This window comes from Lissotriton helveticus, chromosome 11 (genome assembly GCF_964261635.1).
Source record: "Lissotriton helveticus chromosome 11, aLisHel1.1, whole genome shotgun sequence".
In the NCBI taxonomy this organism is placed as follows: domain Eukaryota; kingdom Metazoa; phylum Chordata; class Amphibia; order Caudata; family Salamandridae; genus Lissotriton; species Lissotriton helveticus.
The window spans coordinates 327,593,866-327,618,269 of record NC_136072.1 but is presented as its reverse complement, the minus strand read 5'-3'; the positions used below and the strand labels follow the sequence as shown (position 1 = coordinate 327,618,269).

The following is a 24,404-nucleotide window of genomic DNA, read 5'->3' as shown; positions in this document are numbered from 1 at the left end:
GCCCATTGTCCAACACAAGCAGTCAGCTGTGTCAAGACCCGACCTTATTACAAATTTTTCTCCAGCACGGCTGTCCTGTAAGGTTTGGGCTAACGATGATCGTAGGTCATCTGGAACTGTTGGTAGGATTTGACCAACTGTATCCCATAAGGCATGACTGTATAGGCCCAGGAGGGAGCTGGCACAGACTGGGAGCAAAGCAGGAATGGCCAATGAAAACACTCATCTGCCAAATGTTTCCATGTGTTTAGTCTTACATTCAGGAGTTATGAGAAAGATGTTTGGATTGATTCTGCTGGTTGGCACCTGAACCACCAGACTCTCTGGCACAGGCTATTGGATTAAAAGGGATATTGCCAGGAAATGGAGAGTTTATCAAGTGCCCATGCTAAAGGAGTGGAGAGCAGGTACGGGCATATATATGGGAGCAGAAAAGACAACATATGCGGACAGAGGCTGTCCCAAAAAGTTTACAAAGATATGGGCTCCATGGCTGAGTTTCTAAGGCCTAGAAATAGAAAGGGTGGGAACCGACAAAATGCAGCCACCCACACAAGAATAAAATACAATCTGTGACTTCCATCACTCTATACACACAAGTTAATAGGAAGGAACCACTGCTTGAGGCGGGGAAGTGATTCCTGGAATGTATTCTTGTATCCCTTTTTCCTTGGAAAGATTACTGAATGTATTGATGCAAAATTGGCTGTATACAAGGATTCTCTTACTAATGTACTGACTGAAGTTTTCGTGTTGGTAGAAAATGAAAAAAATAAAAATAAACAAAAAAGATTGGAGTATCCGGTGCTGGTCTGTTATTTGGGCCCCAGAGCATGGCTTTGCCAAAGAGGGTATCTGTCAAGGCCTCATTTAATGGCAAAAGAGGTTCAGTAGGTGCCTGCCCAGGCTGAAGACCCTCCATCAGGACGTTAGTTTTGACCTCAGCTGCAGGAAGCTGCAGGGCAAGGACATCTGCAGCCTGCCTCATGACCACAGTAAGAAAGGGAATTTTCTCTGTGGCAGGACCAGACAGAGAGACAAGTGCAGTGTCTGCAGGGGTACCCAGACCACCAGTTTCCCTTAATGTTTGTGTAGCCTCTTAATTTTTGTGTAGCCCCTTGATTTTTGTGTACACACTGTTTCAAAAAGTACCACTCTGAAACTAAATTCATGATTGTGGAAAATCTGTGATACTGACAGTCACAGCATTCCACAAATCCCGATTCTGTGTATCAGGGTGTGGAATCTAATTTCACGAAATGCTTTTTGTCTATCCCGAGTCCTTAGCACAGATAAAGCTCTTGGACTCCAAACTTAAATGTATGTGGGTGAGGGCAGAGACTGCTTTGACTGAGACAACATCCTTATCACTTCAGTAATGATTGTCTGTAGCCAAAGACATTCCGGGAAAAAAGTAAAACTGGGCCTCATCCTAGTACGTCATTGCTAGTTAACATATTCAAATGAATGAATAAGCAGAGCATTCATCCAGGGTCATTATGCAAAGCGGACCGTACTGATTCAATGTGTCTCATAGGTTGAATATTGGTCCAATGCAAAGAGGTACACCTTCGCTCAGAAAACAAATAGGCGTGACCTATGCAATAAACTCCACGGAGCTGGATGAAAATAACAAAAAGCGGAAAGTGTTATATCTTAAAATCAACATTTAGACTGTTCACCAAGAAGAGAGACGTGTTGCAAGATGGATTACAAAACAATCACAAGAAAATAAATAAAAAGGTAGCTTTTGCATCCACTGCGTAGGAAAACAATAGTGACTTCCATTCAAAAAGGCCCAGTAATAATACTTTTCACTTTCACTGGAAGTCTGAATCAGCAGAATTCTAAATGTCCATCTCTTCAAACAAAGGGGTAAATCCCGTGAATTTATATTACCCCGTGGGTGCAGAAAATTAAGCTCTAATAACTGTGTAACCTTTGTAACAACGTAACCTGCAACTATGGTCTGATACTCATGTAAAGCGCTCTGATACCTCCGGGTCTAGCCAGCGCTATATAAAACCTTTAAAATAAAATAAATAAATAAATATCCTGAAAGCAATACATTACGGGTTCGTACGCATAGGCCGACTGCTACTTGCTGTACCATACTTGTTCACTCTTCTTTTGAGTCCCAGTCAGAAACGGCTGTGATCCCAGATCAGGAGCCACGCATGTGCAAGTGCGCATCAACTTGTTTGTGAACTGGGATGCAATCTGCACTGCATCTCATACGTAACAGGTGCATAGCAAATTATTATTTCACAGAGGTCGCCAAAAGATCCACCTAATGAATATTAATTAGGGAGCTAGCAGTGTACGACATCCTGTGACGGGCTGCAACTGCAAGGGGCAAAGGCCTGCATGCGACAAAAGACCTCTGTCCCTGCATTTCCAATTCCAAACTAGAAACATTTTTTTAAAGCAGCCCATGTCCATTGCACGTTTTCTTGTAAGGCAGAACTGCAGACAGTGGACCACTCAAGTTTCAAGCACCAACCCCAATATCTCCAATGTAATATACATGCAACAATACTAGCGTGCAATTTTCAAATGCCCCCTGTCCCCAAGGGCATATCCAAAAAAGTTGGAAATGATCTATATTTTTTATAGATGAAAGAGCACCGCTATGAAATTAAATGTCCATTAATTCGTTGGAGAGTATTAACTCGTTAGGCCACATTCATATAGACGCTGAATCATAAATGCTGTTGGATAGATATGTGGAATTCAATGTTCCTTTATTAGTCCATACAAACACCAGCCAACGCGTTTCGTTCCGTGACCGGAACTTCTTCAGGGCTGTAAATCGTAAAAAACATACAAAAAACCACCATAAGTGCCACAACAAAAGACCAACCTAAGTGCACACAACATCCAAAAGTGTTTAAAAAAACAGTACATTTTTATACAAAAACTGCGACCATGGGGCGCCTCAATCGGCTGTTATTAAAATTGTGTCCTTTGGTTAAAACGAAGAAAATTATTATTCAAACTGTTTGCATAACCCATGTCGCATGTTATTAGACTGTTTACATAGTTGTCCATTAAAATTCATGATGTGATCATTTGTATCAGCGTCCCTAATTACTAATAGTTCATTCTATCATTGTAAAATGTGGGAACCAATGAACATATAACACAATGATTTAGAGCAAAAACATTCAAGTCCATTTCCGGGAGATAGCTACTGTTTAGGTACATGGCAATTTTTGCTTCAAAGCCACAAGGAAAACAAGCCAACACAGCATTCTCAGAATCATACCTACAAAATAACTACCCGTCAAACTACTGACAATCTCCAGGCCTGTATGATTCATTAGTCCATTACCATTCTTAATGTCTCATCCCAAAGTGATGATTCCCGCTCAAAATCCTCCAGCCATATGGTGTGTCATGCATAATTAAAGTCACACCCGCAATATGGGCAGTGTGTTGAGCAATGCCCCAACTCATTGTTGAACAACATATCATATATAACTATAACAATAGATAGCACTATAATTAGACATTTCTTAATGTACATGAAAAAATAAACTTTTTAAACTTTTAAGCACTTCAGAGTCATTGGACAAAAATCCTACCTAAATTATTTCCCAGACGCTAGGTGATATTAATCCAAAATCCTCCTGAGTTATGATTTCCTGGCTATTTTTAATCCATTTGTATATCAATATCCATTAGGAAAACAAGTGTATCTCATACCAAAGCAGGTATTAACCTAAAAGCAAGAATAAAGGGAGGGGGAAAAGAGGAATGTAAGAGACAGAACTCAGAAAAACGTTGTTGCAAATCAGAGCCGATCTCCTCAATCAAAGCGGCTTGGGAATCTCACATTGCTTGTCATTAAATGAAACGCCTACCTTTATTGATATATGTTGAATTTCTATCTTCAATTATGAGTATTTTGAATATTTTGAATATTTCGAATATTTCCCTCGTCACGATTTCAATATCAAAAATGATGTCACAAGTGATATTTGCCTACGGAAGAAAAAAGTATGTATACAATGTATCGATTCTGTTACCATATGCTGGAAAAATGAGGAACCAGTTAAAAAAACTGGGACTTGTTCCATCAGGTTGTATAATGGTGAGTTACTGGGTACTGCCTGTAAGCCATGGTACTCAATAATAATCCCCATAGGTGACCACATCTTATGTGTCCCAAACAACAATGAAGGAATGGTTACCTCCCTGCCAGTTCTAGCTAATAGGGAAAAGACTCACATGAGAAATTAAGCTAGTGCTCCAAAGCAAATTGCAGCTCGAGGGGAAGTGAGCAACCATACCCCTGTCTAACGGCGCTTCTGATGAAATTATGCCTATGGCGCTAGGCAAGTGTGCAGATAACCACATATCCCACCCAACACGTGCCGAAGATGTATGCACACTCGATGTGAACTCACACACTTTGCCAAATGAAATCGTAAGGAGGGGATAAACCAAAGGGTCATCACTAAAAACATGAGAATGAAAAAATTACGCTAATGGAACTGAATGCACCCAATATCCACGTGTATAGCCATAACGCCAGACATGCAAACACACATGCAGGTTGCACGCGTAGCGAAAAACACCCGCAAGGCAAGAGAGGAGGTGACAAATAACAAACCAGTATCCCAACCTGCACATAAAGTTATATTGCGGGGGAACAAACCGCCAGAGTAACGCTTACCCGCGTGGTCAATGAACCACCGTCCAAGCTGTCGTCTCGAATCACCAGCGTCCTGCAAGATCCAACTAAGGATAGGCGGCCCGCTCGCCCGCCATGGCGTTTAAACGCAATTCCCTACCGTCACGTGTCCCGTGCAGCAGATCACTAGTATCCCACATTGTGTGGTTCCGCGAGAACGGCCGCCATTTTAGCCTAGTCAAAATAAGACGGTCAGTAGGTGAATAAAGCCCTATTGTGCCTACTCCTATCCTAATTTGAGGCGGAAAGTGGTTGCATGCATACCCCCTTGTATGAGGAAAGAATGTTAGACCGGCATGCACCAATAGCTAATGGGTGCTAATAAATTAATGAGTGCAGCGCGGGAACCCATTCGCTTGATTGGGGCATATTCGTAATTGACTCAAAATAAAAGACGGTAAATAATACAGGAAAAGAAGGCCAAATGTTTATGCGTTATTACACAGGCAGAACAAAACCATAGCATCACAATACACCTCCATGTTATCTCGAAAAAACAAGCAATGGAAGAGTAATCACGAGAGAAGGGTCCATGGGGTGCATTAAGCCGGGGGACGGCGCAACTTGGATCATCCCCACATAGGAAAGAAAGTGATGGAAAAAAGAGACAGGATAGTCCAGCACGCTGATTATAGCGGATGGAAATGGGGCTTGCTGTTATAACTAAATTTGAGCCAGCCCAATGATAAGAAACGAGATCAAAAAAGCTGTATGTTCATTATATCAAGAGTTCGTGTGTGTTGGCTCCAGAAATGTTAATAAAAAGAGTTGCAAGGGAGATACCCAGTGAGTGTTATGTAATGCACATAAACATATATACAATGCCTTGGAATATAATTAATGTGACACACCGCTCAGGTACATTACCAGCACTCATTGTAGATGATAGTGCATCTCGTCCTCAGTGTTGTGCCCTTTTTCTAGGCACCTCAAGCGACAAATCCAGGATGCCTCCTTCTTCCTGAGGGTAAGTTCACGGTCGCCACCCCTAGGGTGCGGGGGCACATGATCAATGCCCTGCACCCATATCGTACAGTTGTCTTGATGGTGTTCCCTCATGTGATATATCATTGGATATCTGAGGTCGAAATTTTTTATGGCCCGTACATGTTCTTGAATCCTCATTTTCAAAGGTCGGATAGTACTCCCGACATATATTTTATCGCATCCACAGCCAATCACGTAAACTACATGACTGGTGTTGCAGTTTATATAATGCCTTATGTCATATTCACAACTGGTGTTATATTGGAATTTCTTGGTCTTGTTTTTTCCCAGGGGGCAAATATTACATCCCCCACAAGTGAAAAAACCTTTTGGTTTAGTAGACATCCAAGTGCTTGGTTTTTTTGACGTTACAGGGTAACTGGGACAAAGAACATCCCGAAGGGTTTTACCCCTCCTAAAGGTAACCTTGGGTGTCCTATTGACCTCATTGCTTAAACTAGGTACCTCAGTTAAGAGGCTCCAATGACGTCTCAGAACTCTGAAAACTTCAGTGCTGTGTTGTGTATACTGTGTGACAAAGGCCATTTGCGGTGTCTGAGATTTTTTTAGAGGACTTAGCTTTCTTCATCAACGTGTTTTTACGGGGCACACCAAGTATTCTCCTTTCAGCTTTCTCCAAAACCTTGGCATCATACCCTCTGTTAGTAAATCTAGTTTTAGTGTCAGTGAGATTTTCTCTAAATGACATGTCAGTACTGCAATTCCGTCTGATGCGCACCATCTCACCATATGGTATATTATTGATGGTAGAGCTTGGGTGAGCACTAGACGCGTGCAGTAGACTGTTACACGAGGTGCTCTTCCGGTACAGAGTGCTGTGGATGGTGTTATTTTCTATATAGAACAGAATATCCAAAAACTCAATCTGTTTATGACTGAAGTTTATAGTCAATTTTACATTATAGGGGCTATCATTAAGATAGTTGAAATAGTCGTTTAATTGTGATTCGCTCCCTTTCCACAATAGTATGATGTCATCTATATACCTCCCCCAGAATATGATCAGATCCATCCAGGGGGAGGCATATCGACCCCATGCGTGTTCCTTCTCCCACCATCCCATAAACAATCCTGCGTATGAAGGAGCAAATTTGCTCCCCATCGCAGTACCCCTTATTTGGTGGTACCAAGTTTCACCATGTAGGAAAAAATTTCTTGAAAGAATAAGCTCAGTCATTTCGAGCAACATCTCGTTGTGTTCGATGTGGTCTGCCGTTCTCAAAGACAAAAACGAGGAAAGTGCCCTGATGCCAAAGTGTTGGGGTATACATGTATATAACCCTGTTACATCCAAAGTTACAAACATGAGGTCAGATGACCACTGCAGGCCATTGAATTTATTCAATATATCTCCCGAATCCTGTATGTATGAGGGTAAGTTTACAACCAATGGTTGCAAAAACCCATCCACATACTGGGACAGTCGTTCAGTTGGAGAGTTGATGCCGGAAATAATCGGGCGTCCCGGTGGAAAGGAACCCCCCTTATGTATCTTGGGAAGTAGGTAAATACATGGGGCCATAGGTTTGGCCACTTTCAAATAACGACATTCCTCCTCAGAGAGGAGACCAACTTCACCCCAGTCCTGTATCCTTGTATTGATATGAGCAGCAAGGGAGGAAATGGGACTAGCATGCAATCTTTTGTAACATGTTGTGTCAGCTAGTTGCCTTCGTATTTCCCCGTCATAATCAGTGGTATTCATGACCACCACATTTCCTCCCTTGTCAGCTTCTTTGATGGTAATACCCTGGTCCTCGGCCAATCCGGTCAGAGCTAGTCTCTCAGACTTTGTCAAATTTTGATGTTTCTGTAAATACTTATTTGGTGAGTCAATCATTTTGTAAAAGTCCTGTGAGACTCTTTCCCTTTTTAACTGGTTCCTCATTTTTCCAGCATATGGTAACAGAATCGATACATTGTATACATACTTTTTTCTTCCGTAGGCAAATATCACTTGTGACATCATTTTTGATATTGAAATCGTGACGAGGGAAATATTCGAAATACTCATAATTGAAGATAGAAATTCAACATATATCAATAAAGGTAGGCGTTTCATTTAATGACAAGCAATGTGAGATTCCCAAGCCGCTTTGATTGAGGAGATCGGCTCTGATTTGCAACAACGTTTTTCTGAGTTCTGTCTCTTACATTCCTCTTTTCCCCCTCCCTTTATTCTTGCTTTTAGGTTAATACCTGCTTTGGTATGAGATACACTTGTTTTCCTAATGGATATTGATATACAAATGGATTAAAAATAGCCAGGAAATCATAACTCAGGAGGATTTTGGATTAATATCACCTAGCGTCTGGGAAATAATTTAGGTAGGATTTTTGTCCAATGACTCTGAAGTGCTTAAAAGTTTAAAAAGTTTATTTTTTCATGTACATTAAGAAATGTCTAATTATAGTGCTATCTATTGTTATAGTTATATATGATATGTTGTTCAACAATGAGTTGGGGCATTGCTCAACACACTGCCCATATTGCGGGTGTGACTTTAATTATGCATGACACACCATATGGCTGGAGGATTTTGAGCGGGAATCATCACTTTGGGATGAGACATTAAGAATGGTAATGGACTAATGAATCATACAGGCCTGGAGATTGTCAGTAGTTTGACGGGTAGTTATTTTGTAGGTATGATTCTGAGAATGCTGTGTTGGCTTGTTTTCCTTGTGGCTTTGAAGCAAAAATTGCCATGTACCTAAACAGTAGCTATCTCCCGGAAATGGACTTGAATGTTTTTGCTCTAAATCATTGTGTTATATGTTCATTGGTTCCCACATTTTACAATGATAGAATGAACTATTAGTAATTAGGGACGCTGATACAAATGATCACATCATGAATTTTAATGGACAACTATGTAAACAGTCTAATAACATGCGACATGGGTTATGCAAACAGTTTGAATAATAATTTTCTTCGTTTTAACCAAAGGACACAATTTTAATAATAGCCGATTGAGGCGCCCCATGGTCGCAGTTTTTGTATAAAAATGTACTGTTTTTTTAAACACTTTTGGATGTTGTGTGCACTTAGGTTGGTCTTTTGTTGTGGCACTTATGGTGGTTTTTTGTATGTTTTTTACGATTTACAGCCCTGAAGAAGTTCCGGTCACGGAACGAAACGCGTTGGCTGGTGTTTGTATGGACTAATAAAGGAACATTGAATTCCACATATCTATCCAACAGCATTTATGATTCAGCGTCTATATGAATGTGGCCTAACGAGTTAATACTCTCCAACGAATTAATGGACATTTAATTTCATAGCGGTGCTCTTTCATCTATAAAAAATATCCATTGCACGTTTTATCCCTTGGATCACTGCTGCTTCCCGGAGGTCCCGCGCGACACAATACCCGGAGGAAGCTGTCAAACAAAGACAGCTTTCACTTTGCGAATCAGTTGCCAGACCCGTGATTGCGGTCACACACCACTGGCACATATAAATGTAAATGTATTTGTATTTATATAGCGCACTTCTACCCAGAAGTCTCGTAGCGCTGTATTCATACCGCTGTGGAACCCATCCTGGCTTTCCTGTGAAATGTCCACTCCTGGGCACCCCCAAGGTGAAACCAGGCATCCAAGCGCTGCTGGGGCTTTCTGAACTAAAAATAGGAGGGGAAAAAATAATATATATGTATATATACATATATATATATATATATAGAGAGAGAGAGAGAGAGCGAGAGATAAGGGAATTTAATTAATTAATGACAATAAAGTGAGTTAATTGTTTTTCCTAAAAACATACACCACAATGTCTCTCTGCCACTTATTCCTGTTGCCAACCCAAGATGCAGTATGCCGACTTTTCCTTTCCTGTCCTTCCGTCTTAGTTTTTGTACGAAGTTTCATACATATTACCATCACTTCAACAAGTAGATGGACGAACATCCATCTTCGAACAAAGCTAAACACTATGATATATGATGTAGTAACGTCTAACAAATGCAATGAACTGCCTTCCGGTGATTTCAATGGTACTGATAATATGTTTAAGTGATACGGTTGGTCCTCCTTCCATCGCAATAGTTTGTGCTGTAGAAAAGATGTTAAGTCACGGAGCCTGACTAAGTAACATTTTGCCACAAAGCAACAACATCACTTTACAGATTGCATGGCAAAATACATTTAATTGCTCTACAATGACCGTGTATCCAGATTACCAGCTAACAGTATAGTGTTACGGTAAGTATATATAGGTGTGTCCATTTTCTAGTCTTAACTCGACATCCAGTCACCTTTGTAATACAATACTGGTTTTTGTCATGGTAGGTAGATATGGTGTTAGAAATGGTAAATCTACACATGTGATATTGCAGGTGATATAAAAAAAACTCAGAGTGGTAGAACACTAGTGTATGATTCCCTAAACAGCCCCGGTCTGAGAACACTGTACGAATGTCACTGAGCTCGCAATCAAGGGGCCTTCCACAGTGTGCTCATCCTTGTATATTCAGCAATCCTATCAAGTGAAACTGCAGCATTCATGGCAGCTTAAATTAATTAAGCCCATCCTACTGAAATAAGCAGGCTAATCGAGTCCTCATTCTCGACCCATTTCCCTTCACACCACAGTGCAAATACTGAGCGTCTTGTGAGGAGATACAGGTATTGTCAATGGCTCCTCCTGGCTGCAGACGGTCTCTAGTAGTCTGAAGAGTAAAGGGTGATGTAGATGGGCAGAACTTACAGCCGCCTCCTGAGGAACGATCAGAAACAAGACCATAACTCAAGCCAAACAGTTCGAGGTTGCATGGGGTGGACTTGTTTTCCTTCAAGCCCAGTTCCTAAATAGTGGTAAAAAGCCATCGGAAAGGCAAACCAAGTAAGAGGCGATCTCATGAATATGCACTTCTTTTGCACAGGTAGGAAGTGATTCTGTACCCTAAATATTATATCTCAGATAATGATGTTTCCCATAAGAGGGCGACCTCGGAAGGGCTCTACCCTCCCACGGTCTCCATGAGATGAAGTCATTTTAACACCATGAGAAGTATGTTGTGATCTGGAGTAAAAAGCTTCCTGTGAAACTCTACTGCTTCGGCTAGAATGGATGTGTGCAGATGTGCCAAACAATCGCCCTTCTATTTTTTCCTCACGTCTGTGCCTTGTATACATTTAAAGGGGAAGAGTGCCTGGACTAGAGGGTAGAAACACTGAGTGTTAATTGCCACATATGCGTCCTCTGAAGGTTAAACAATACTCCCAAGACTTGCTGTGCATAACGATCTTTTGTGGGACAAGTAATTCCTATCTTAGTTTTGCCGTTATAGATCACTCTAAATAACAGGCATTAGTACTGCTCAGTTTAATGGTACTCAATTTATCGACGTCAGCAAGATTAATGTCCGTTTGATCCCGGTCTTGATCCAAATTTGTGACCTGTATGTTACAACTGATGTCCTCAGCCAGGGCATATGTCTTCTGACAGACTTCCGGGAATGCTGAATCTTGCACCAGTTACACAGTTTCCCCAAATAATCTTTCGGCAGCTCCGCTCCCACTCCCTCCTCCAACTTTGCCAACCTCGCCCCATCATAGAATTGCTGTTCTTCAGCCACATCAAAGGACAAACAATCTAAAGAGAGGATATCAAAAATAGCTGGTGTGTCAATGCATTAATACGACAGCTCTTTCACTATCACCATCTTACAATGTACAAGACTGTTAACATTAAATGATCCCACCCCACCTCCAAGAACAAGTCCAACGATAGTCCCAATCCTAGTTATAACATTCATATGTCAGGGGAAAAGTACCTCCCTCCCACCCACAACCCTGGATAACGTATCCTACAGTATGCCTGCCCTGTGCTACCCGACATTCACAGAATACAAATGTCCACTTCGATGGGATCATTCTTCGCTCTTCTTCTTACATAAAAACAGTTTCTTTATCTAGACAGTTCCCTGCTGAAATGTGAACCACAATTCACTAGCCTAAAGGCTAAAAAAGGGCAAGTAAAATAAAGTTCAAAGTCGAGAGAAAAATATGTGGATATAAAATATTGCAACGGGAATAAAGGAATATATTAAACTTCTCTCTTCTGACCACCAAGTTTGGATCTTCATTTCTTTTTGCGTTCCTGAACACAACGAGGACAGAACCTGTGGATAGGATAGAAAGAGCTGTTAGGTGCAGAACGGCAATTCATCTTGTCATGGGTTAGCAATCAATCACTTTTCACTATAATACATTATTCACAACATTCTGGTTAATTGTGTGGCACTTTGCTTTACCTCAAAGTTCCTGGACTCTCTGCATGTAGTAATCTATTATGTATCACAAGAGATGATGGCTCCGCGTGTTCCCATCAAGACAAAGATTTCCTCTGAGCTGCTATTTTGTTTTTACAATACCCAGGGAATCCCTGTGCAATACTGCGAGTTTTTCCGAAAGAGCTTAGCAGAGATCTCCATAAGGCTATGAGATTTACTTCAAGGCGTGGGTATACCCTGTTTACTACTCAGTAGCAACATGGTCAACGAAGATTTAACTTAAGAGGTGGGTTGGACCCTAACTAAGTGTATAGTTTGACCTGGACGTTTTTACTGATGTCATTTTGTTCCGGCACAAGATTATTATGCTGAACAATGAAGAACGTGGTATCCTCGAACTGGGATGTGGGATCTGGGGCTGACTCACTAAGCATCCTTTGAGGAAGCACATGGCCTCTGCGGAGGTGTGAAGTCCAAGAGGGGATTCGCATTCGTTTCAGGCTTTCACATGTCATTTTCACCTATTTATCACATTCTGATACCTCTACCAGATGCTCACAGAGTTACACAAACACACTTACAAGAACGGGGACTCTTGAACAATGCACCAGTATGTATGCGACATGCATAGTGAGGCCGCTAAAATTCCTGAAATGCGGTGTTTAAATGCATGCTGGCAACGGAATGATATTCTTATGTCACATGGCTAGTTAGACCCTTGAAGAACCACTGCCATTTTTACATGTATACGTTGCTCAAGTTGCATTCTTTTCCAAACGTTGACTTTTGGCACACATTAGCTTGCAAAACAGAGCAGGATTAGTTTCTCTGGAACCACATTGCTTACAATTCCACTTTGTAAGCACACTATCACTACACGTTGAACATTTAGTACAATGCCTGAACACACAATGTGCAAATGTTGTTGTTTGTTATTTGTCCATGAGGTGACATTGCCATAACAGAGAGAATAAACAATGTCAACACAGCAGGAGCATCGACAAAGAAGCATGGATATTGTTGTTATAAATACACCTGTATTTCCGTGTTCAAATCAGAGGACCACTCTGCTGTCATTGTGAGGTAGTCGCTGTGTGGGCGCCTCATTCATCTGATTCCGGTTTGCCTTCTGCGAGGAGCGATGTCCCACTTGTGACTAACACGGAGACCTACATACTAAGCCTTCAGGTAATGGGGAGTTAAAAAAGACAACAGTGGATTCTTGGCAGAACACCTGCCCTAGGCAACTAGTTTAGGGAGTGCAGAGTAGGAGCACACTATACCCAGTACTAATATGCAACATATATACACAGTTTTACCACAATGGTGGAACTATTCCTCCTTTTCACCGTTCTTATCTTGCTAATCACTTTTATCCACTTATGTCTATTAATCATTGCAGCGCATACATTTTATACAAGTATCACAATGGTTCAATAAATGTGGAAAAACGCCATTAGGTGTATTTCTTGTGTATCTTTCTGAGTGAGCACGAGTAACTGAGCGAAAACGTTCTAAATCTGTTACCACGATTCCTGGAGGTGTCAGGATTGTCATGTTCTGAGGTTGCCCAAACCATTTGCTACCTTACTATGGTTAGGGGTACATATGTTGGCACTGTGAGCTAGCGGGTATATATATATAGGCCAACATATCCTGTGGGGTTGCATTGAATCAGTCTGGCACCATCCCAACGTTTATGTTGTCCAATAAGCGAACAGTTCCTACTGGAAAGTGGAAATCGTACGACATTTACAAAAGCCCTTAGAAAGGAGATGGAGCGGTCCTTTCAAAATAATGCGGCTTCTGTTGAATTGCCAGTGGTGCCATAGGAGCCTGTCAAATCGGTCAATAGAGGGGAGGCTATATGCCTCATAGCAAGAACGAAAAAAGATAGGAGAAAGGCCTTGATGAGGGATGAGATCTTCACTGTAGTAAAAATATATATAAGTGAAAGGCACAACAGAGTGTATCCAATACAAATAAAAAACTGCAAAACAGCATCTGTGCCAATGGAGCCTGACTGAAGCTCAGAAGTTGGTTCTCGCCTCAGAGAGTAAGTTATATGATTAAGGTGAGTGATAAGGCAGGGAAGCTGATATTTGGGTTGAGTAAGAGAGAATACTTATCATATACTTTAAAGACAGACAGCTGGGGGACAGGCCAGATGACTAGAGCGAAAATGTGCAGTATTTTACAGAGCGCTCTAAGGCCCTATGGGAAATGAGGCTCTAGACAGGTGTGTAGCAGACCTATCAGTACCTTCGATCTCTGAAAAAGATCATGAAACCCTAAACAGAGGGATTATGGTAGACAAAATCACCAAGGCAATCTGAGAATTGCAGTTGGGAAATGTTCCCATTCCAAAAGGTCCACCAATTGGATTCTGTAAATCAAACACATCCCTACTGTCCCCCATATGCTCAAACTGTTCAAGACCTCTACAGCAGGGTATAATAGTCTGTGATCTGCGGGAAGTGGTTATCACCATCATATCCAAGAAGGATCGGATGATGTAAAGATCAAATCATACAGAACCATATCTCTGTTTAATTCAGCAGTTAAAGTGATTTCCACCACTCTTTCAACGTGCTTGTTGGTGGTGCTTAAGTACTTGATGTACAAGGATCAATATAGTTTTATGCCACATAGATCGATGCATCATGCAATGATTGAATAATGAACTTGCATTGGTGGGTCAACTCAGGTCATCACTGGAGGGTCCTGTAGATTGATTCTGAGAAGGCCTTTGAAAGGCTAAACTGGAATTATTTATTCACTCTGCTGGACCGTCTACAGGTGGCAGCCACATCATTGACTTGCACACGTCTGCTATATATGGAGTTACTGGCACATATGTTATTGAATGGGTTTCTCTCTCCTCACTTTGCTATTGCATGAGGCACCAGACGGCGGCACTACTTATCACCTCTGATATTTGCTACTGCTGTTGAGCCAATGGCTGCACTGATCAAATCAGAACCTGGAATAGAGGCCTTTGTCTTTTCTACAGATGTGACAAATAAGAGTTCACTCTGCAGAAATCCTCTTCATAAACTTAAATCATACCGATAGATTGTACCTCCAGGTGATGCATCTTCTCAATGAGATCAAGGACTCTGTTGATCGGAATAAGTATGATATCTATCCTCAAGTTGGAGAGTTGACCACACAATCGCTGTGGAATGTGGTACCATTCTTAGTATGTATGTGTCAGAGGACCTGGCCCAATACTGGGAAGGCAAAGTTCCACTCCTTCATGAAACAAATTAAAAGAGACTTTCAACACTGGATGCATCTGTCTATTTCTCGCATGCGGAGAATTGCCACAATTGATCAAGCTACCTAGAAAACTAGAAGTTTTGCAAAATATTCCTCCTTCATGTGGAAGAACGGGATACCCAGAGTTAGTATCGCTAAGTGTTGTAAACCTAAATTTGTTAGCTGCCTGGCAATGGTAGACTTTCAGAGAGGATTCTGACCATCCAGGAACTGGCCATCAGGGGTTCGGGTTCCACCACTTGGGAGAGCCTAGTGGAGTAATCAGAGATCCCACCCCCAAGGCAAGTGACCCAGGAGCTCCAATCTACGAGTCAGTGTCTTTAGGCAAGTGGTGGAAGCGATTAAAATTGTAAAACTGTGACCTCAGCTACAACTCGCGCCATCTCCCTTGGCTGCCTGTTCTTCCGTGGAGCGAGACTGTGTTCTCCGTAGGTGTCGGTGGCACTTAGGTTTTCCTTCGGACCAACCTCCTAGTTCACTCTGGGAGACATCAGTAGGAAGTTGTACCACTTTGGAGCGCAGCCAGTCCTATACTTCATTCAGGGTAGTGAAAAAGAGCATAGAATCAGAGTCTATAACACATAATTAATTTGGCAGGGAAAAGTAAGGAATATGAATAGCCCATGGTGTGGAGTTGCGTCTTAACCGCGGGTGAAAGTGCTGCACTTCCTTTGAACTTCTGCCGTGTAGGCCCGGCACACTGTGATCGTAGCGCCATTGTAGGACCGAGAACCTTTCGCTTTGAATAACTACAATATTAGGTCTCTGTAATTAAGGAGGCGTGCTATGATGGGGCGAGGGGAAGATCCCAGGGGAGGCGGGGGTCCTGGAATCCTATGTGCTCTTTCAATGGATAAGAAGTTCAGGACCTTGATCAGGAGCACTGTCGCCAGGGAAGGCTAGAAAGTGGATTTTATTCCACCGGGAGCGGGCCTCCACGTCCTCCGCCCTTGCAGAGAGCTCCTTTCCCTCCTTTTGAAGGGTCTTGACATGGTATAGTAGGGTCTTCACTGTGGGACTGAGGAGCGAGAGCTTGAATGCTGTACCATCTACACGGTCCACATGTTTAGTGTGATCTGCACGCAACAGTCCAGTTTCAAATGGAATTACACCCAGCTGTGTTTCCACTGCACTCTTGGAGTCTTGTATATCCTGGAGCACCTTGTCCAACATCGCTGTGTTTTTTCAGAGGAGAAGGTGGCCAAAAGCATGGTCATTACGAACAGGGTTCGGAGAACTGTTCTCGGGTGAGAAAAGTCCCTTCCGCGTATAATGTCCCCCAGGTGTGCTTGTCAAATTTCTGGAGCATTTGCCTACATCTCCCTTCTTGTGTGACTGGAATGTCTCGGCGGCCAGGTAGCAACAGCAGAGGAGAATACATCATACTTACTTTCATGTGATCTGAGAGAGCCCTCCATGCTCTGTAGGTGCACTCCACTGTAGTGGGGTCTGTATCATAGGTGTCAATCTGTGCGCTTATGTTTGCCAGGTAGGGGATCAGGACCATGGGTCAGTGTTCCAATGTGAGGTGTGGCATGTACAGTGGCGGGTGCATCCAGTACGCAGCGAAGTGCGCCTGGGCGCAACAGTAGAATATCTCCATGTCTGGCACCTCAAACCTGCCCTTATCGAAGGGTTGAGACAGTGTTTCCCACTTGAGGTGGGGTTGCTTGCGGCCCCATGTCACTAAATGAGCTGAGACGTAAGGGCTTTAAAAAAGTGTTTGCTGGGTGCATTGGGAATATTAATGAAGAGGTAGAGCAGCTTTGGGAGGATCACCATTTTGATCAATGCCACCCTTCCCACTAGGTAGAGAGGCAAAGCAATCCATCTGGTAATGGAATCCGTGATTGCTCTGAGCCATAATTAGCCCTAATAAGATGTTCCCTGTCCCTAGAGATCACTATCCCCAGATATTTGATGTCGCTATCACACAAAGTTAAGGGGAAGTCTGGTGTGAATCGTTTGACCTCAGCTTCGAGAGGAATACTCTGTGACTTACTCCAGTTGATAGTGACCCTCGAGAGCCTGCCAAACTGCAGAAAGGCCCGCAGTATAGGATTGAGACTTTCCTCCGGGTCGCGTATGTACTGGGTAAGGTCATCAGCATATAAAGAAATTTGGATTTACCGTACGGGGTACTGTAGAGCGTATTGGCGATGGTGTTGTCTGAGTTTTGCTGCCAGCGTATCCATGGCCAGGGCGAATAATAAAGGGGAGAGAGGGCAGCCCTGTCGCGTTCCCCTTGTGATGCAGAATCAGGCGGAGCACATCCCATTGATAATCAGCTTGGCCTGCGGTTTAGTATACAATAGCTGGAGCCAGGAAAAGAAGCGGTTTAGAACGCTTGCCAAGTTGTCCCATTCAAGGAAATGCCTTGGAGGCATCTAAAAAGTCCGCAGGTTGTGCGATGTCACTCTACCCGGCACAAATCCAGACTGATCTGGCAGCACCAGGGCGCTCATCAGGAGGCATATCCGATTAGCTATCAGTTTAGCCAGGATTTTGGCGTTGCAATTTATGAGCAAGAGCGGCCTGTATGAGTCGCATCTGTCGCCCGGCTTCCTGGGTTTCAATATGGAAATGATGAGCGCTTCGCGCATCGTTTGGGGGAAGTATACCTGTCTCCTGGGCCCCCTTATAAACATTTTTCAGCATAAGGAATGAGAGTGTCACAGTATGTTTTGTAGAATTCTGCAGTAAGGCAGTCGAGGCTTGGGGCCCGGCCTGACCGTAACAGCATAATTGCAGTGCGTATCTCTGCATCTTCGAAGTCTGCTAGTAGTAATTCTCTATGAGTGTCCCCCAACCACTCCAACACTATGGGGCATATTATCAAGGGGGTATATCTCCGCTTTTTTGGCTTTAAAAGCCAAGAAAGCGGAGATAAAATAACTCCCTATTACCTAGCTGTCGCTAACACCAGTTAGCGACAGCTAGTAGGAGATAGCGACCATCTTGGGCCCCACTTTGCATGTCAGTGATATTTATCACTAATGACATGCAAAGTGGGCGTGCCAAGATGTTAGCGACTGGAAACAGTCGCTAACATCGCTATCTCCTACTACCAACTTTTGGAGATATTCGCGCTAAGCGCGAATATCTCCAAAAGCTAACACCTGCCCTGAGCAGTTCTTAGCCATGTTATCCAATGCGAGGTGGATAACATGGTTAAGAGCATTAGCTCGGTAATGCATGAATATCGCTGACTTTTCAGCGATATTCATGCATTGCGGCCGTTTTTTATCGCATTTGCGATAAACCTTGGTAATACCAAGGTTTATCTGCGATAAAAATCGCCGGAGCTCAGCGGTAAATTTTTGTCTCTAACCAAGCAATAGCGATATTTATCGCTATTGCTTGGTGATATGCCCCTATGTTCTCAAAGTATGCCTCAAATTCTATTGGCTGCGGTCTGTGCATTGTGCAGGGTTTTGTAGAATGTATGAAATGTTGCTAATATGTCAGAGGTATCCCTATTTATGTGGCCTTTTGAGTCAACAACCTCTAGTATAGTGCTGGAAAATCTCGGAGTTCGAGTCAGCTCCGGGCGTTCCCCTTCACCATATTGCCTGGCGCGATGGTATTTTCCTCTAAATTTACATTATCGCTCCGCTGTCTCCTGTTAGTCCGTCAGTTTGTCCTTGATCTTTTGCTGCAGGTCTGGGCCGGGTGCAGACTGCAATTGTCTCTCTACTTGCTTAAGTTCAGTCTCCAGCTTCCTCAGTGTATTGCGAATATCCCGCAGAATGCCTCCCCCTTGGCAATACAAATCCCCTCCCACACCATGGAAAACTGAGTTAATGTAACGTTGGAAAAAGTCTGTGATTTCCAGCTCCAATTCCGTTCGGAATGGGATATCGATTAAGGCAGTCGCTGGTAATCTCCAAGACTGATATGGTGTCAGTGTGCAGGGTGGAGTGAGGGCAATCAGCACGGGTAAATGATCAGAGTACGCACGCGGCAAGTGTCGAGACACGGTTAGCCACGTTTTTAAGCCTCTGGTCAAGTACCAGCCATCTATGCGTGACCAGGAGGAGTGCACCATGGAGTGACACGTCCCCTCCCTGTCAGTTGAGAGTAGGCTTCTCCATGCATCTAATAGTCCATGTTCTGTAACTATTTCTCGTAACTGGCGTTGAACGTTTGTGTAGTGGTGGGGTTGTGGGTGCTGTCGATCCAGCTTTGGATCTGTGGTAACATAAGTCCCCCCAAACCCCGTGTGTGGAGCCTATATCCATGACCTTCCCCCACACGACATTAAAGAACTCAGGGTTGTCAGTGTTGGGGCCATAGTAGCATGCAATCGTAATAGTCTGAGCTGCTAGTCTTTCCCACATAATACAATATCGACCTTGCGGGTCTGTTAGCTCCCCCCATGGCTACATAAGAGATATTCTTCTTCATAAGGATTACTGTTCCCCTCACATAGGTGGAATATGTCAAGAAGCATCTGTGCGAGGCCCATCGGGTCGCAAAAGGGGTCGGGGCTGAGGGCCCGATATGAGTTTCCTGCAATAGGGCACAATGTACGTTGTGTTTGTCCAAGTAAGATAAGACGTGGCAGCACTTCCTAGGGTCTCCCAGGCCTCGCACATTCCATGTGACAAAAATATAACTGGGTGGGTCTAGGCTTGCCATTAATAGCATGTATCTCATGGGATGCATAGTACTCATGTTGAGCATTGCTTGTGTGAGTGGTGATAGAGCCTGCAGTGTTGCCTGTAATCTGTGATAACGTAGGTGCCGCTAACTCCTGCCCCTTCCCTCCCCCTCCCACTTCAGCAGCCCAAACCTGCTGTGATAAGTCCCTCCCTTTTCTCCCCATGGCATTCTAACTGGGATCCTCTCAACTGTAAACGTATACTCCCCGTGGGCAGCCAAACTGGGGAGGACAGGAAAAAAGAAAAAAGAAGTCCGCATAGGGATGTCCTTCTGGGGATGCGCAGGAGGGTACATCATGTCTACCTCGTGCGCACAAGGGTGTTTAGGACAATAGTTCAATTTCTCAATGTCACGGGGGTCCTGTCTATCACGGGCAGGGCGAGGACTTTAACGACTGTTCCTTTCCACCCCGAGAACAGGACGCATAGGGCACCTTTAACGCCGCCTGGGCTTTCCCGGGGGTGGAAACCTCTGCCGTGATGTCACCATCATCCCACCAATCAGGGACGGAGGAGGCGGTCAAAACACCGCACCAGGAAGAAGACGGCGCGAAAGCCGGAGGAGGAACAGGAGTGGAGAAGCCGGAGCCGAACAGCGTTTATATCTAGGGTCCCAGGAAAACGGAGGATGAAGGAGCCGAAGACTGCCAACCCAGTGGAACCAACACGCCAGGAGGCCACCGTCAACACGAGTCGACCCGCCGCACTTCTGGAGAAGTGTGGCTGGACACGGTACGGGACCGCATACGGAGACTTGCTTTCTCACGGGGTGGGACCGGGTAGGGGTGGTTGAGGGAGGTCACGGGGCTGTGTGTGTTGTTTATTTTACTCATTCGATTCTGAGCACACTTCTGTCACCTGCATCTTGCATGGCTATTTTTGTTGCTGTATATAAGACCTGGTGTCAGCCCCTGGTGATCCCCTCACTCTCCGTTCCCTCTCTTCCATATCTGGAACCCAGAGATTTTCATTTTCTTTTATGACATTATTGGAGAGCTAACGCGGACCCCGTGGGTGAAGCACCGAAGGCAGGAAAGAGATCCAGGACGGACTTCAGACCACGTCTTCTACAACTCACGAACCCATCTTTTATTCCTTTTTCAACACATCAGAATGATGTTTTCTCCTTGGTTACGTTTCACATAAATAAACCCACATAAGAAGCTCTCCAAGTGGTTGAACCTTTATTCCTCCTAGACCCCCCCCTTGCATTGGTCACTCAAATGTCCAGTAAGCACAGGTGCACTGTTGGAGAGAACAATCGTTTCTTCTTAACCAGATGCCTTAGGTGTGCTCGAGTTGCGATGTCTCACCATCGGCTGGCAAAAGTGCATGGGCAGTCCATTTCTTCCTTTACCTGGTATTGCAGCCGTTAAAGCATGTTGTCTTTCCGCACGATGAGTGTCCAGTAGCCATGTCATTCTGGGCCAGATAAGGCGGAATGCGAATGGGAGGGCCTCAAAGTCGCTTCCCGCTGTGGTGAGCGCCTGGCGACAGTCTTCAAGAAGTCTGCGACATGTTGCGGATTTGTGAAGAAGTGTTGCTTCCCCTGATGTGTTATGTGAAGGCGGGCTAGAAAGAGCATCGCATAGGGGAGGTTTGCCTGCTGGAGTTTTTTCTTGACGGATCCAAACTTCTTACGCGCCTCTTGAACCGCCAAGGTGAAGTCCGGGTAGATGGCAATGGTGGAGACTTCAAAGGTTATTTGCTGCTTGTCTTGCGCTAGGCGGAGGGTAGTGTCGCAATCGCAGTAGTTCAGTATCCTTGCTATTATCGGGTGCAGAGGGGCCCCCGGCGGTGGTCAACTAGCAAGAGATCGGTGTGCCCTTTCCACTATAAGCATTGCAGAGAATGCGCTTCATCCAAAAACCGTTGTTAGCATGCATTCCACAAAGTCCTCCATTCGTCCCCTGTTTGTGGATTCTGGGATTCCAATAATTTTGAGGTTATTGCGGCGTGATTGCGATTCTAAGTCCTCATTTTCAGCCGCTATCACCTTTAGAAGTCGCTCCATGTCGGTCAGTTGTTTTGTGCTTCCCGCGGCGCTGTCCTCTAGGTTAGATATGTGCTGCTCGGTGTCTGTTATGCGCTCTTCATGTTGATTGAGTTTGTTGGTGACGTTGTCCAAGCAAGTCCATCTTAGCCTCAATGGAGGGGAGGCTTGCTTTCATTGCGAGGATTAAGGTCTTCAGTCGAGGTCTGGCCCCCAGTGAGCGGTCCCTCTGGCATGGTCTGTTCTAGTTCACAATGTGCACAAGTGGAGTCCTGGGCCTCAAATGGCAGCTTCGTTTGTTTTCCCTGAGGTTTTCCCACGCTGCTCTTACTTTGCTCCCAAGTGTATACTCATGGTCACTCCCCTCGTACATGCAAGAATCGTGGTATAGCTCTAAGGTCACACTCTCCGTCGCAGTGTCCGAGTGCGCAGCTATGCGTGCAATGTGGTAGATGCTCACATGGGTGCTCATCGCTTTGCGGACATAAGGACTTCTTGTCCGCACTGCATCTTATGCCTTCCTTCAGTGAGTATTTTCCCCCCTCTGACCGGTCTTCAGTAGCTGGTTTCTATGTTGGTGTCAACTCTCCTCCCTGTCGCAAAGTACTATGTGCAGGCTTGCCGCCGCTATCACCCTGGTCTCAGCGCCTATCCTGATGTGGCTGGCACATAAATGACTGCCTTTCCTCTGCACCTCCGCTGTCAGTGCTGCCTGCAGGGCGCCTTGTTTATATATTACTGGGCTCGCACTTGGATTTTGCCTACTCCCTCTCTGTGGATTGCACGCTGTGCAGAGCTGTCTCTCCCCTCGCCTAGCGCCTCTCACAGCGCACCTTGGGAGGATCGTTTCAATGTCAGGGTGCCAATTCCGCTCTGGGCCCACCTGCAATGTAGTCTGGATGCCCGATCTTCAGCAGCAGGCAAACGCGTCAGTACCGTCTCGTCCCTGCCCTGCAGGCAGTCCGTTTCTCACAGGCGCTGAGTGTGCAGGTCGCGGTATCAGCACTGGCCACCGCATTGCGCAGTCGCGCCTTCCCGCTCCCCAGCACCTGCGACTTGTGTCCTGCACCAGAGCTGCCAGAGGGCCGATTCACCTTGTGCCGGCTATGCCGATCGTGTCGCAGGCTGGATAGGCCTACCAGTGACAGGACTCAGTCGCCATTTTGTCGTTGGCATGGTCCCCGGCAGCCCCAAGTCGCATTGCTCCGCGTTACAGACTCTATGGCAGCCACTGGCACCCCAGCAGATCCTCCGATTTCAGTCTCCGCTGCGTACTTGACGGTATGTGGGCATTTGGGCAGGATTATGTTGATGTTCGGGCCTGAACTTCAAGATCCCACGCAAGTGAGGCCATCTTGCTTTTGCGCCCTCTAGCGCCCCCTTTGGATTGCCTGTTTAATTTGTAACTTGCTTTAGAAGCTTTATTACATCATTGTAAATTCAAGAGAAGCCTGGACAGTGAAGATAAATCGAGGTACCCACCAGGGATGTTCTCTGCCCCCAATTCTTTTTACTTTTTTTTATAGAGCTCTTTCATGATTAGGATTCTTATTAACACATCAATATTGCCACCTATAGAAGGGCTTTTGAAAATTAAATTATTTACCAACGACATTATTTTGTATTTGAGAGCTGACAGTGCAAGCATACAGCTTTAGAGGAAATCACAGGTTTGACTGGAATAGGGGGTTACAAAATGAACCAAGCAAAAACTGAGCTTTCATAGTTCAATGCATTGCCTTTGGAACTTCCATCTAGTTTACAGTTGATCCCTCAACACCCTATTCGGTATTTAGGAATTTATGTCACAAGCAATTTCCCGCAACTTTTTCAAATAAACTATGGTACAACGCTCAGTAAGGTAAAAGCACTACTTGAGAGATGGACTCTCCAACCATTGTCTTTGATGAGTAGAATTAATTAAAATGTCTATCCTTCCATTATTTTTATTTCTGTTTTTAAATATCCCTTTAAAAATCCCTAGTTTGTATTTTAGGATCAAATCTTTTTTATTGACAGGCAGTTAAGAAATACACATATACAGCAAGCCTCCTACAACCCATCATGGCCCGGTCGCGAAAGTCCGATGCACATCTAAAGGCAAAGACTGACACATTCAATAACAATCACAAGAGTGAGGTAATACACTGCGTGTCGCCTACAACCCAAGGTGGGCCGGACTCATGTGGGTAACAGAAAAGTAAATTCATGCAAATTCAGTGAAAATGAAGCATTGTCAGAGACAGCTGGGCGTAGCCATGAAGGAGGCATTGTATTGCTGGAGGAGTAAGGAAGTTAGGCGTGTCAAGAATATAACAGAACAAAACAGGAAACATTTAATGTGAAACAAAACCTGCACCCGCCTCCACCCACTCACCTTCTGACTAGACCATGTTAAGCTTACATAATACTGAGTCATAATTGGCTGTAGGGCAGGAACCTCAGGACTATGGGACCTCAGCCTCTGCAAGAGGTATTTATCTGAGAATGCGCAGGTACGCTGGGCAAGTCAGTGC

The 24,404-nt window shown here is 44.3% G+C and overlaps 1 protein-coding gene across 2 annotated transcripts in view; it reads right to left on the bottom strand.

Annotated features, from left to right (window-relative positions):
• Positions 1-11,024: 11,024 nt before the first annotated feature.
• The window catches only part of ING5 (inhibitor of growth family member 5), a 409,877-nt gene continuing 396,497 nt past the window's right edge, over positions 11,025-24,404 (bottom strand). For both annotated transcript variants that reach the window (XM_078665675.1, XM_078665674.1), the window contains one exon: positions 11,025-11,838. In XM_078665675.1, the coding sequence (XP_078521801.1) occupies positions 11,799-11,838 (40 nt within the window). In that variant the 3' untranslated portion in view covers positions 11,025-11,798. The remainder of the gene's footprint in view (positions 11,839-24,404) is intronic.